Source organism: Triticum aestivum, chromosome 5B (assembly GCF_018294505.1).
Source record: "Triticum aestivum cultivar Chinese Spring chromosome 5B, IWGSC CS RefSeq v2.1, whole genome shotgun sequence".
Lineage (NCBI taxonomy): Eukaryota > Viridiplantae > Streptophyta > Magnoliopsida > Poales > Poaceae > Triticum > Triticum aestivum.
The window spans coordinates 596,752,932-596,764,882 of NC_057807.1; the positions used below are offsets into that span (position 1 = coordinate 596,752,932).

Genomic DNA, 11,951 nt, shown 5'->3' on the forward strand with positions numbered 1-11,951 from the left:
ATGTTAGCTAATCTTGTGTTGACATGATAAGTAATATTGGTAGTTAATCCTGCCATAACATGTTGGCTAATATTGTTAAGATAACTAATGCATGCTTGAATGCCATGGATTGCGTTGCTTGGTGTATATGTTATTTGGTTTGCTTCCGAGTATATTCAAAAGTACTCATCGGCCTTCAATGTGGCCAGGTTCACCTAAGGATTCGACGTTCACTAGCGAGGAGCCGGAGCGTTCGTGAGCTAGAAGAGTATCCCAGCCAGATCCCTGTGGATTGGAGCCGCGCCAAGACCATGCTGCCTTAGATAGAGCTTTCCCCTGCCATTACCTCTCGTAAAATATCATGTAAGACTTATATATCCATTAATAGAAATGCCTGTGTGCATGATGCTTGTTTTAAATGCGCATGCCAGATTGATTTTCTGGGCTGGAGTGTGCGGCGACCATCTGGCTACAGTGGTATTCAGGCGGGGCGCCACATGATTATTCTCTGAAATTTTTACACGGTATTGGGATACAAATTTTCTACGTTGTCCTAAATTTTCAGAACTTTTAGAGTTACATAAGTACGGTTTTAGTTCATATCATTACATATTGTTCTATTTTGGACAGATTTATTGTATATGTGCTTGTTTTTTATGTAACTATGGATTGTATCGGGGGGTATAAGCCATGGAGATGATAGAATACAGTAGATGTTATGCAAGAACAATTCTGAATCTATTTATGACAGTACCTAAGTTAATGATTTATCTATTGTACTAATGGGTCTCACGAGGTTTTGTTAAGTTTTATGTGACTTGAGTTTTTAACTCTTGGATGAGATGACGATGGATGAAAGAATAAGAAGCGGCAAGGCACTAAGTTTGGGGATGACCAAGGCACCCCAAGGTAATATTCAAGGAAGATCCATGCATCTAAGCTTGGGATGCTCCGGATGGCATCCCCTCTTTCGTCTTCAATCTATCAGTAATATCACTTGGAGCTATATTTTTGTTCATCACATGGTATGTGTTTTGCTTGGAGCGTCGTGTATTATATTTTTGTTTTGTTTGTTTGTTTCCACATTCATTTTTTTCTGATCACACCAATTATGAGAGACACACATTCATGGTAATTTATAAAATGCTCTTTATTCTTCACTTATATCTGTTGAGTTAGGCAGTTGCTCATGTTCTTCACTTATATCTTTAGATCACGGCGGTAGTTGTACTTTATAGAAATCATATGCACTCTCATGCTTCACTTATATCCTTTTGAGAGTTGAATGGTTAGTGGTAATTTGCATTGGTTATATGTTTCCTCTAAGAATGATAGGTATACAGGAATGGTATAATAAAAATTTGCATGTAGATCACTGAATATGATGTGTGTGATTTATATGGTATTGAAGTTATAATATGAAACTTTAATAGTTGATAATCACTGGTTAGTAAAATATCAATATTAAGGTTTCTTATGTACTATTGATTCAAGTGTCAATCATGGCATGACCAGGACGTTGGAACGTTATCATTGATTGAAATCTTTTGTGTTGTCCGGATCGGGGGCACCCAATGGTTAACTCCTCCCAACCTCCCACGTAGGGGCATGAGGGTAGTACTTTGCTTCGAGGTCTTTTCAATTTTCACAATAGTTTTTCCCTTGATATTTGTTTTTGCATCATCCATACAGATTCAACATCACAAAAAGGCATGAAGCCCCACTTTATAGATAAATCGATGAGTTCCACAAGCACACAATTACCGAATACAAAGATTCAACAAGCAAAAGGGAAATACTTCGGGCTAGGGCGGCAGCACAGGTAAGCCCAACATAAAGAAAACAAACTACAGAGCCAGAGCGGGAAGCTGAGGAGCTACCCTTTGGAGTCAAGGTTACTAATTTAACATCACCGGTAGTAAAATGGCACATTCCTTCATTTTTATTACGTCCATTGGATTACTTGTTTCTTCAAACTGCATACCATGCATTCAGCATTGGATTATTTATCCAAACATAACACCGCTTGTCCGTCACACGGGAGCTTGCCCAGTTGGTTTGGTAATACCAATCAAGCGTTTTGGGACGGCGTTGAACTTTCCAAACCACTTGGCTGACTTCTTGAGCTTGCGCTTGAGGCCGTCATTTTTGTCGATGTAGACGAGGCCGAAACGTGAGCTGTAGCCTTGGCCCCACTCAAAGTTGTCAACGAGACCCCACGTGAAGTGGCCCCGCACGTCCACGCCTTGGCTGGAGGCACGGATATATAGAAGCGCTTAGCTAGAATTCAACCATGTGTGTATGTATACATATACTTCCTCCGTTCCTAAATATAAGTCTTTTTAGACGTTTTAAATGGATTACAACATACCTTTGTATTTAGACATGTTTTAGAGTGTAGATTCACTGATTTTGTTCCGTATGTAGTCATTTATTGAAATATCTAAAAAGACTTATATTTCGGAACGGAGGAAGTACATATGCATTGCATGGTTGCGTACGTACATACGTACCACTGAGCGAGTGATCAATGTGCAATTAGGGTATGTGTGTACATAGGCAAAACCGCAAAATGCAAAATAAATCAAAAGGTAGGATTTTAGTGTGGGTAGTTACTCTATTGCGTCCTTGACGGCTGAGATGTGGCGCTGGAGGTAGTCTAGCCTTTTCCAGTCATCCAGGGGATCTGACATGGTTTCATCGCCGTCCACGTCAGCCATTCCTGCACACACAAGTTAAATCCATCACACTTCCCTCAAAAAGGAAAAACTCTCACTAACAATCACCATCTCCATGGATTAGGTTCTTGTCATAATTTGAGGGAACTAGTACCACTCGACCACAAAGATTGTTCAAAGATTAGTGTGTCAATCTTCATGGGGATGATGGAAACGCACGTAGTTACTTTTGGTGTCAGAATTTTCAACCTTCTTATTAACTAAAACTACCTAATCAACCCCTCGAAAAAAGGCCCACACGAGGAGAAATGAAAAAATAATGGCTGCAAGTTAACTAAAGTTCGATATGAACCGGTGAGCGCGCGCGCACACACACACACCACTGCTTACCGTTCTCAGTGATGAAGATGGGTGGGTTTCCGTATTTCTCCTTCATGATCAGAAGGAGGTCCCTTAGGCCTTTTGGGTACATGTAAATCCAAAAAGTTCCAGTCTGCAAATTGGTGTCCAAACTTTTAATTCATAACGAGAAAGGAAAAACTTCAGATTTGTTTAAGCTTCATTCCAGAAACAAAACATTAGCATGCCTATGCCACTGAACTTTTTCTTGCAAAAAATTAACTAAAGTCCGGGTGACTAGTTCTACCATAAGATTTTGGTGAAAATAATCTACATTATCATCCTATGTTTTGTACACACAATTAACCAAGTAGCTAATAGGAAGATGCATACTTTAGGCCCGATGGTATTCCCGTCACACCCTACAACTGGTCGAACAGAAGAACAAAGGTGCATGATTAGTACGAGAACATCAAATTTCTCAAAGGAACGGCGAAGTTCTAAGGTTAGCCCTCAACCACATTTTCTTACTTTCGGAACTAGAGTAAGCGTCGTCGATGTTCAGCTTTGGCGTAACGTTTGATGACATGTCAATGTGCTTGGAGAACCTGGAGGTGTAGTAGTTGAGACCCATGATGTCACAGGAGGACGCTAGCTTGGCTTGCTCAAGCTCAGTGAACATGGGTAGACGATCTCCGATAAGTGATCTCATGGAGAAGGGGTAGTCACCACGAACCACTGGCTCTACGAACCATCCGAGGTTGTAGTCGATGGATCTTTGCCGGGCCTGTTCATCGAGGAACGAGTCTTGGTATGGCTCGTAACCCATTACGTCAAAAGCCATCCCTATTTTGCCATCCTCACACTGCAGTTGGTCCGTCAATATAAAATAAATAAATAAACAAACAAACAATTAAATAAATAAATACATCTTTATGTATGTACCTGGTTGTAATGTGTTTTGAACAGCTCAACAGCCTCGGCATGAGCTAGGAGGATGTGGTGTCCAGCAATGTATGGCTCTTTGAGCGAGTCTCCTTCTGGGATGGCACAATCCATCCCAGGCGAGCACCTCCCAGGAGCATGAATCCCCTCTCCATAGGAGAAACAACAATATGTGTGTGGCTCGTTAAAGGTGAACCAGTGCTTCACCCTGTCGCCGAAGCTCTGAAAGCACACCTCGGCGAAGTGTTTGTAGTCATTTCTGGACAAAAAAATCAAACCCCGAAGGATGTTCAACATTAAATAGTTATGCTAGTTTCCTGATGCATCATCGGAACATTGTTCTTGATCTGAAAAGAAACTTCTTTTTTTGCTCTTGCCCATTGATGAGCTTCCTCTAATAGTTACATATATGACCCACAAAATAATAATCTTGTTCAAATCATATTTGACAATATTATAATTCATAGCTTTTATAAATGTCGTGATTTGAATTATTGATCTTTCTTTAGAACCACCGTCATAGAAATCAATTTTCTTTTGCTTGCTGCATACTTACATAATCCTCGGATCTAAGAAGCCGCCGTACTTGTCTTCCAGTGCTTGAGGGGTGTCCCAATGCCAAATTGTAACATATGGCACTATGCCTGAGTTACATAAACAAATAATGATTTATTCAAGCTTTTGCGAGTCTGACTCATTAAGCACTAATCAAACCAACAAGAAAAAGGTTTTCACCATGACGTATCAACGAGTTGATCAGCTTATTGTAGTAATGAATGCCTTTCCGGTTTGGGGTTCCCGTCCCATCTGAAAGCCATGATTAGCATGTGGTGAAATTAGGACACCAGCAATATAACAATTCTGATCGGAAGCACCTAATTTGTAGAGCACATCTTTCCTATTCCGAACATATTCACCGTACAGAACATATATGGTTATTTTGTATTTACTTGGCAGTATTCTCGACCAAGAGATGGAGAACCTATACGCATCCATGCCCATGTCCTTCAGCGCTTTGACATCCTCCTGTCAGTCATAAATGATGACATAATAGTGATGACAACATATTATCATGCATATTTGAATTAGAACTAGATATTCATAATTGTTTTCCCAAGAAAATGCAACGGCATAAAATCCATCCTCTCATAACATTTGTTACAAGTAACAGAGATAACTGCACATATGTAACCAATACATTAGCTGGATACCCAAAACTCATCTAATTCCAATAAATATAAGAGGGCAACTCGCACCTTTTTCGATCTGCTTCCCAATTTTAACTTTGGTGTAATCATGACTAGAAACACAATTCATGCACTATAACACAATTCATGTTCTTATTAATAATAGTTTTAATATATCCACTTGTGATTTCCTTAGTATTTTCATTTTGTAAAGATTACATATTCAGTTTCATGACGAATTGTTCAAAATATTTCCTGTTCCATTAGCATGATCATCCTAGGTGTGTCTTGGATCTTCCCAATGATGAGTTGTGCGGTGCATTTTAACAAGTGGCCCTCCGAAGTCATTTTTTAATATATATATATAGCTAGTTACTGGCATATCAGTACTTACTTCATACATATGGTAGGAGTCCGCTGCGACATCCCCATTGGTCACGTCAGATATGCGCTCTGTTCATATACACATGAAGGGTGAAGGATGCAGGAAAAATTATAGCATATGTTTTTAACACTAGAAAGTACTACTTGTTGTTATATATATATATATATATACATACATAAATAGAACAAAAATTAAGGCTGATTATATGTTACCAGGATAATTGTGGCAGAAGTGGTCCCAAGTGCTTTCCCCCTTGCCATCTTCATTCCAAGCACCTTCAACCTACACAGGCGACATATATGACATTTTGTGCAATTGAACAACCATTAACATGCACTTTGTACTAAATCAGTGACAACTAATACGGAATGGAGGAGTACTAGTTATCACTGAATCAGTTAACACCATTTCCTTTAAATTAGCAGATAGGCGTACATTTGTGCTAGAAATTAATTAATACCTGGTACGCTGAAGTGGACGCACCAAAGATGAACTCGGGGGAGAACCAGTCCCTTCTAGGGATTTGCCAGGGCTTGAGCTTAGTAGTTACATGCCCAATAGGTTCCGCTGGTTGTGATTCTCTTTGTAACCTAACGGTAATGTTACACCTTCCCTTGCTCTTTTGTGATGAAGCAGCAGATCGGAGCCATAAAATCTCACGATTTGGTCCTACATGGCTCCTAAGGCCAAGGTGAGTGGTGGGAGTCAGGGCAGAAGCAAGTAGAGCCATTTCTTGCTAATTGGCTGAAGTGTTGTGAGCAGCTTGAGTAGTGAGTTCCCTTGTACGCTTAGGCATCTATTTATAGCTGAGGATGCCGGGGGGGGGGGGGGGGGGGGGGGGGGGGGGGAATGAAGCTATGGCTAGAACCCTAAGACACAAGGCATGGACGCAACTCAAGTGGAGACCACCATGAGCTCTTTGCAACTTACCACTGTACCATTCCTGTAGCCTACCCAACGTCTTTTTTCCCTCTCCTAGCCCTATTGAAACTCTGTATTTCTTCTCTTGATACACCAAAACAGCACTGCTTCCTTTGTCCAAAAAAAGGGCAGAGGAGCTACCATATCTCTTTTTGGTCAAATGCAACACAAAGAAAAGCATTTTGTACATTATAAAAATAAAAGTAAAAACTTGTACCAGTAGACATCCGAATGACACATATATAAATTTGAACACGTGTGAACACACAAGTTAAAGAGGAGTGGCCAAACCAGGGTCTTTGACTATCAATGTTTAACCTAATCAACATGTTGTAACCATCATGAAATTCTTTTATATTAAGCTAACATTAGACCAAAGGCTTGACTGTGGTTCGTATATAAAGCAAAACATATATTCAGCTGGGGGACTCCATCACTACATCCAAGTATTAGAGCAAAGATGTCCCTGACACACATTGCAAGTATTTCAGAAACTTGTTCATGACAACTCTATGAAGATCTAACTTTCGGTCATTTGAAAATAAAAATCCTAAATCTTTATCATTCTATTATTAGGACGGTTTATAAGACATCTGGAAAGGAATATACATTAGTCCATGGCTAATTCTTGTTATAAATTTATCCAACTCAAGTGGGTGAATCTACAACATTTTGAAGTTGATGGGCATAAGGCAGTTGCCACCGAATCCTTTTAACCAGTCTTATTTATATACACTATGGCTTCTTCTTTTTTGCGGGAATATACACTTTGGCTTTGAATCTAAACTTTGGCTTTGAATATAGACTTTGGCTTTGAATTTACACTTTGTCTTTGAATATACACTTTGGCTTTTAATTTACAAGGGATAGCTAACAGTGGTGAAAAAATATATATTTTTTGGCTTTGAATCAAGTCTTATTTATATTCAGCAAAATACTCCAATAACATATTGAAACTAATAGCAACAACATACACCGTCCTGTTTATGGGTTAATTTTGTGAACTTTTTCAAGCTCGCAGGCAAGTATTAACCGTAAAGCACAACTCTACTCAAAAAAAATGTAGCAAAAGGGAAGTCTTATTGGAGGTTCAATCCTCCCAAGGGGCGTGATAGAAATTCTCACAAAACACAGTAATATCTTCCCGCAAATACGGTAGAGTCTAATGATAAAAATAGCCATCAGACTATTGTGTTTCCTTAAAAAATACACACCATTTTCATTTCAAAATTATCTAAAGTAATCCTTAAATCAATATGTAAAGGGCCTCGCTAGGGCTCATCTAGATGAGAGCTAATTATCTCTCATCTAACCTGACGTCATATGTTGATGTCATACTGTTTACCCCCAGCTCGTACAATTTTTGAGAGTTTCCTTGTTTCAGTCGCTTGTGCTTTTTTTGGGAGAAATACCTGTTATTTTATTCATACTCGTAACAATTACAGGTACACTGATTTGGATCTAAAATTTAAGAAAATTTAAGAAAATACAAAGTAACTCCTATGACTAAGAATTACAATGAAATCTCCTGGAAACATCTTCTTCGCGGTATCAAACTCTGCTAGAAGAAATACTCCAAAGACTTTGATAAAGAGGCTGCAATCGGACTGGAGCAACGGTGTTCTCACGCTTTCCCCCGCACGAATATTACCAATAATGTTTTTTGAAAGCGTCTTGAGTTGCCCATCTAAAAAAATGGGAAGCCTTGATCGATGAACGTACTTGGACCGGGGATAATCCCCTAGAAGTGCAGGCCGTCGGATCACAGTATCTTCACCATGATGTCGATGAAAGATTTCAACTCCACAAAAATCAAACCAATAAAAAAAATTGACACATCAACATAAACTCATCAGATACGAATAATCGGATCAACGAGGTCAGAAAACTATCTAATCTCATGGCACCGTCAAAAAAGAACGTGAATAAATTTATTCTCACAAAAAACAATGATCACTTGATTATGACAAGGAACGACTTAGAACTCTTGAAGATGCCAGGCCCCCCACCCCTCAGTGCCAAGATGGGCAGCGGCGGGACTTACAGCCATAAACGAAACCCTCAGGAGGAAAACCAAAAGAAAGATCAAGTGTCGCTTGTGTTGTTGTGGCCTGTGTTTTGTCTGCTCCCTTTTTCTGTGTTTTCTTCTTTATGTGGGCTACACCGATCGAGCTTTATCTCTGGGCTGGGCCAGACAAAAAAGACAAAGCAGGAAGCGAATATAATGGCTCAATCAAAACAAAATGCATGGATGATTTGCATGCGTCTCTTTGAAAGAGAAGGTTATTCAAGAAAATGTGACTCCTAACCATACATTCAAAAACAATTTTGTTTGAACTATTTTATTTTCGAACGAAAATAATTTGTTTGCACATGTGCAACAGAAATGCAACTGCATGCGTCCGGCCCCGTGCAACTGGAGAAATACACCCCATCATTAAAATAGATTTATGGATGGTTGAACGTTTGAAAGCAGAATCCCACAGCAAACAATATAAGTTTTCCCTTGACATTTATTTTTGCCCCTCACAAATACAGGCCATGCATTGTCTATACTAATTCCACATCAGAAAACAAGCACAAGGCCTCACTTTATATAGATAGATCGATGAGTTCCACAAAAACACGATTATTGAATATAAAGATTCAACGCGAACCAACCTGTGGTTGGATGGTTAGAGGGACTGTGGTATTACCAGCCCACCAGGGTTCAAATCCTGGTGCTCGCATTTATTCCTGAATTTATTTCAGGATTTTCGGCGATGCGCATTCAGTGGGAGGAGACGTTCCCATCGACGACGGGGTGCCTACGGTGACTTCGTAAATTTCAATATGATATGCTGACTCAGTCTTTCGGAGATGCTCATAGGGGTAGGGTGTGCGTGTGTATATGAGCGCTTACGTATGTACTGTGTTCAAAAAAATATAAAGATTCAACAAGCAAAAGGGAAATAGTTCAGACTGGGGCGGCAGCACAGAAAGCCCGACATAAAGATAAAGAAAACAAGCTACGGAGCCGGCCGGAGCAGCAAGCTGGTGAGCCACCCTCCGGAGGCCAAGAAGAAGCCCATCCAATCCGCCATGATCCTGATTCCAAGCGAGCATCCGCCATTGCTGAATCGAGGCTACTAATTCAACATCACTGGTGTGAACTGGAACTGCCCACATCCCTTCTTTTTATTTCATCCATCCGATTATTTAATTCTTCAAACTGCATGCCATGCCTTCAATATTGGATTATTTATTCGAACATAGCACCACTTGGCTTGGTTTGGTAGTGTTAAGCAAGCCTTCTGGGACGGAGTTGAGCTTCGCAAACCACTTGGCTAACTTCTTGAGCTTGCGCTTGTTGTCGTCTTTCTTGTCGATGTAGACGAGGCCGAATCGTCAGTTGTAGACAAGGCTCCATTCGAATTAAGTTCACTATTGGTTGTTTTTCTTAGGTTAATTTTCCCATCACAATCCTTGTTTTCTTGAACATGTTGGCAGGTTCAATGATGACCCAACGTCACATAAACCTATGCTCACACATCATGATGACCCAACGGAAGATGAGGTAAACATGCTGCTCACTATCGGAATCACCTTATAGCGAAATCCCGTCGGCATAGGGCTATGCCAACGGCCACCGTCGGCATAGGACCGTCAGCGTAGAATACATCGGTGTTTCCTTGTCAGACCGTCAGCATAGCACCCTATGCCGACGGCTTTCCGTACGGTCGTCGACATAGGAGCACCGTCGGCAAAAAAAGGGGAGACGGCAGCTGGCGACGCCGTTGCCAAGTCCATCCAACCAGGAATGGCTGCGTGGCACGCACGGCCGGCGGCATAGATACGAGCTAGGGAGCACCAATAGGCCATCGGCATAGAGGACGTGGCGGCTACTAGGAGCTCGGCCACAACCTATGCTGACGGCAAGGCCTTCGGTAAAACTATTACCAATTTTTTTTGTTTTTTTTGTTCTGACCTACAAATTCACACATATATATACATCAATATATGCTGATGATCATGTAAAAATCATCATCATCATCTACAAGTCATCATCATCATGTGCAAATCGACACAAGCATCATCATCTACAAATAAACAACATAATCATCATCTACAAACGAACATTATCATGAACATACATAGAATCCATAAAAAATTGATAGAAACATCATCAACATGTGGAGCATCCACAGACAATATCAAAACATCGTCGAAACATCATCAACATAATATGAAGTATTAAACATGGGATGAAGTATAGAACATGAGAACACAAATGAAAGTGGTCAAGCGCCACCACTACCACTGGCATCATCGCCACCACCACCACCAAGACCAGCAGCACCGCCAAGACCACCACCACCTTGCCAGACCAGAGTGACCGGGCTCCATGAACTAGGAGGGGAACCACCAGGACCACCACCACCAACGGATGATCCACCGGTTCCCTACATGCTTGAAAAGAGATGGTAAGGGGAAATATGATAATGTTGAATCAACGATAACTAGCAGTTGAATAGTTTGGCCATGTACTAACCAGAGTCCCACTGCCTAGTGCCACCTATTCTTCGAACGTAGGCAAGTCGGGGTACGGTCCAGCAGGTGGTGGTGGTGGTCACATTGATGGTGGAACCGTGCCGTTTTGCATAGACGTAAACATAGTCTGGATGTTAGTTGACCAAGCAAACACGAACATCAGAAGAAATGAAAGTGCAATACTCAGGTTGGTTCTAAGTGGGCAAAACTAACCTTCATCATTCGGTGGTTGTACTCATCATTTGCTTGAACTCGTTCAAGATGCTAGCGGATCTCGAGACAGTTAAGCTCGACATGCTTAACATAGGCCTACAATATGACATGATAGAACTCATACACTACTAGGGAAAACCCTAGCAGTAGCGCGGATATTTTTCCTATCAGTAGCGCGGGATGACGCGCTACTGATAAGGCGCTACAGCTAACGTATAGTAGTAGCGCGTGTCAGCCCATGCTACTGCTATACATGGATAGCAGTAGCGAGCTTTAGTGCAGAGCACTGCTGCTAATATCTGCAGCGCTTTTTAGCAGGAAGCGCTACTGGTAAGGGAGCGCTACTGCTAACTTTATTACCCTCGCTACTGCTAGTTTTATTAGTTTCTGTTTTTTTTCTGCATATTTGTTTTGTATTTCAATAAGCTTTATACAATAATCTTTAGCATATCATACACATACAAATGTAATCATAACATATACATACAAATAGTCTCCTCAAATCATGTCAGCATCATAATCATCATCCAACACAAAGTGGTCTCTCGTCATCATCTCGAAAATAGAGATACAAGTCTCGATTATTGCAACTACATCGTCATCCATCTAAACAATGATATATGCGAGAAGAGCTATCACTATGAGTGAGAGCAGAACTATGCATTACATGAGTTTGTATCCCTCTCTCGCGTTAGCGTGAACCTAAACTAACTACTGGCCGTCGCTCGGAAACCGGAAACTGGTACACCTGGGTCAGACACTCCAGCCACTCGT

At 40.8% G+C, this 11,951-nt stretch overlaps 1 protein-coding gene across 1 annotated transcript; it reads right to left on the minus strand.

Annotated features, from left to right (window-relative positions):
* Positions 1–1,679: 1,679 nt before the first annotated feature.
* Positions 1,680–6,267, minus strand: LOC123117075 (4-hydroxy-7-methoxy-3-oxo-3,4-dihydro-2H-1,4-benzoxazin-2-yl glucoside beta-D-glucosidase 1d, chloroplastic-like). The gene is made up of 12 exons (XM_044537920.1): positions 5,974–6,267; positions 5,726–5,795; positions 5,523–5,581; positions 4,892–4,967; positions 4,677–4,748; positions 4,498–4,585; positions 3,942–4,200; positions 3,528–3,861; positions 3,390–3,424; positions 3,048–3,150; positions 2,596–2,701; positions 1,680–2,229 (listed from the first exon to the last, which is right to left on the minus strand). Exons 1-12 carry the CDS (start codon positions 6,241–6,243, stop codon positions 2,013–2,015), a joined length of 1,689 nt encoding a protein of 562 aa, XP_044393855.1. The 5' UTR covers positions 6,244–6,267; the 3' UTR covers positions 1,680–2,012.
* Between the last annotated feature and the right edge of the window lie 5,684 nt (positions 6,268–11,951).

Bases quoted from the DNA above. Each gene is read 5' to 3' on its own strand.
- LOC123117075 (XM_044537920.1), bottom strand. From the start codon at position 6,243: ATGGCTCTACTTGCTTCTGCCCTGACTCCCACCACTCACCTTGGCCTT. The intron at 3,151-3,389 runs GTATGCATCTTC...ACCAATTTGCAG, and splicing joins GGAATACCATCGGGCCTAAA to ACTGGAACTTTTTGGATTTA. The intron at 2,230-2,595 runs GTAACTACCCAC...CCGTGCCTCCAG, and splicing joins GCCGTCAAGGACGCAATAGA to CCAAGGCGTGGACGTGCGGG.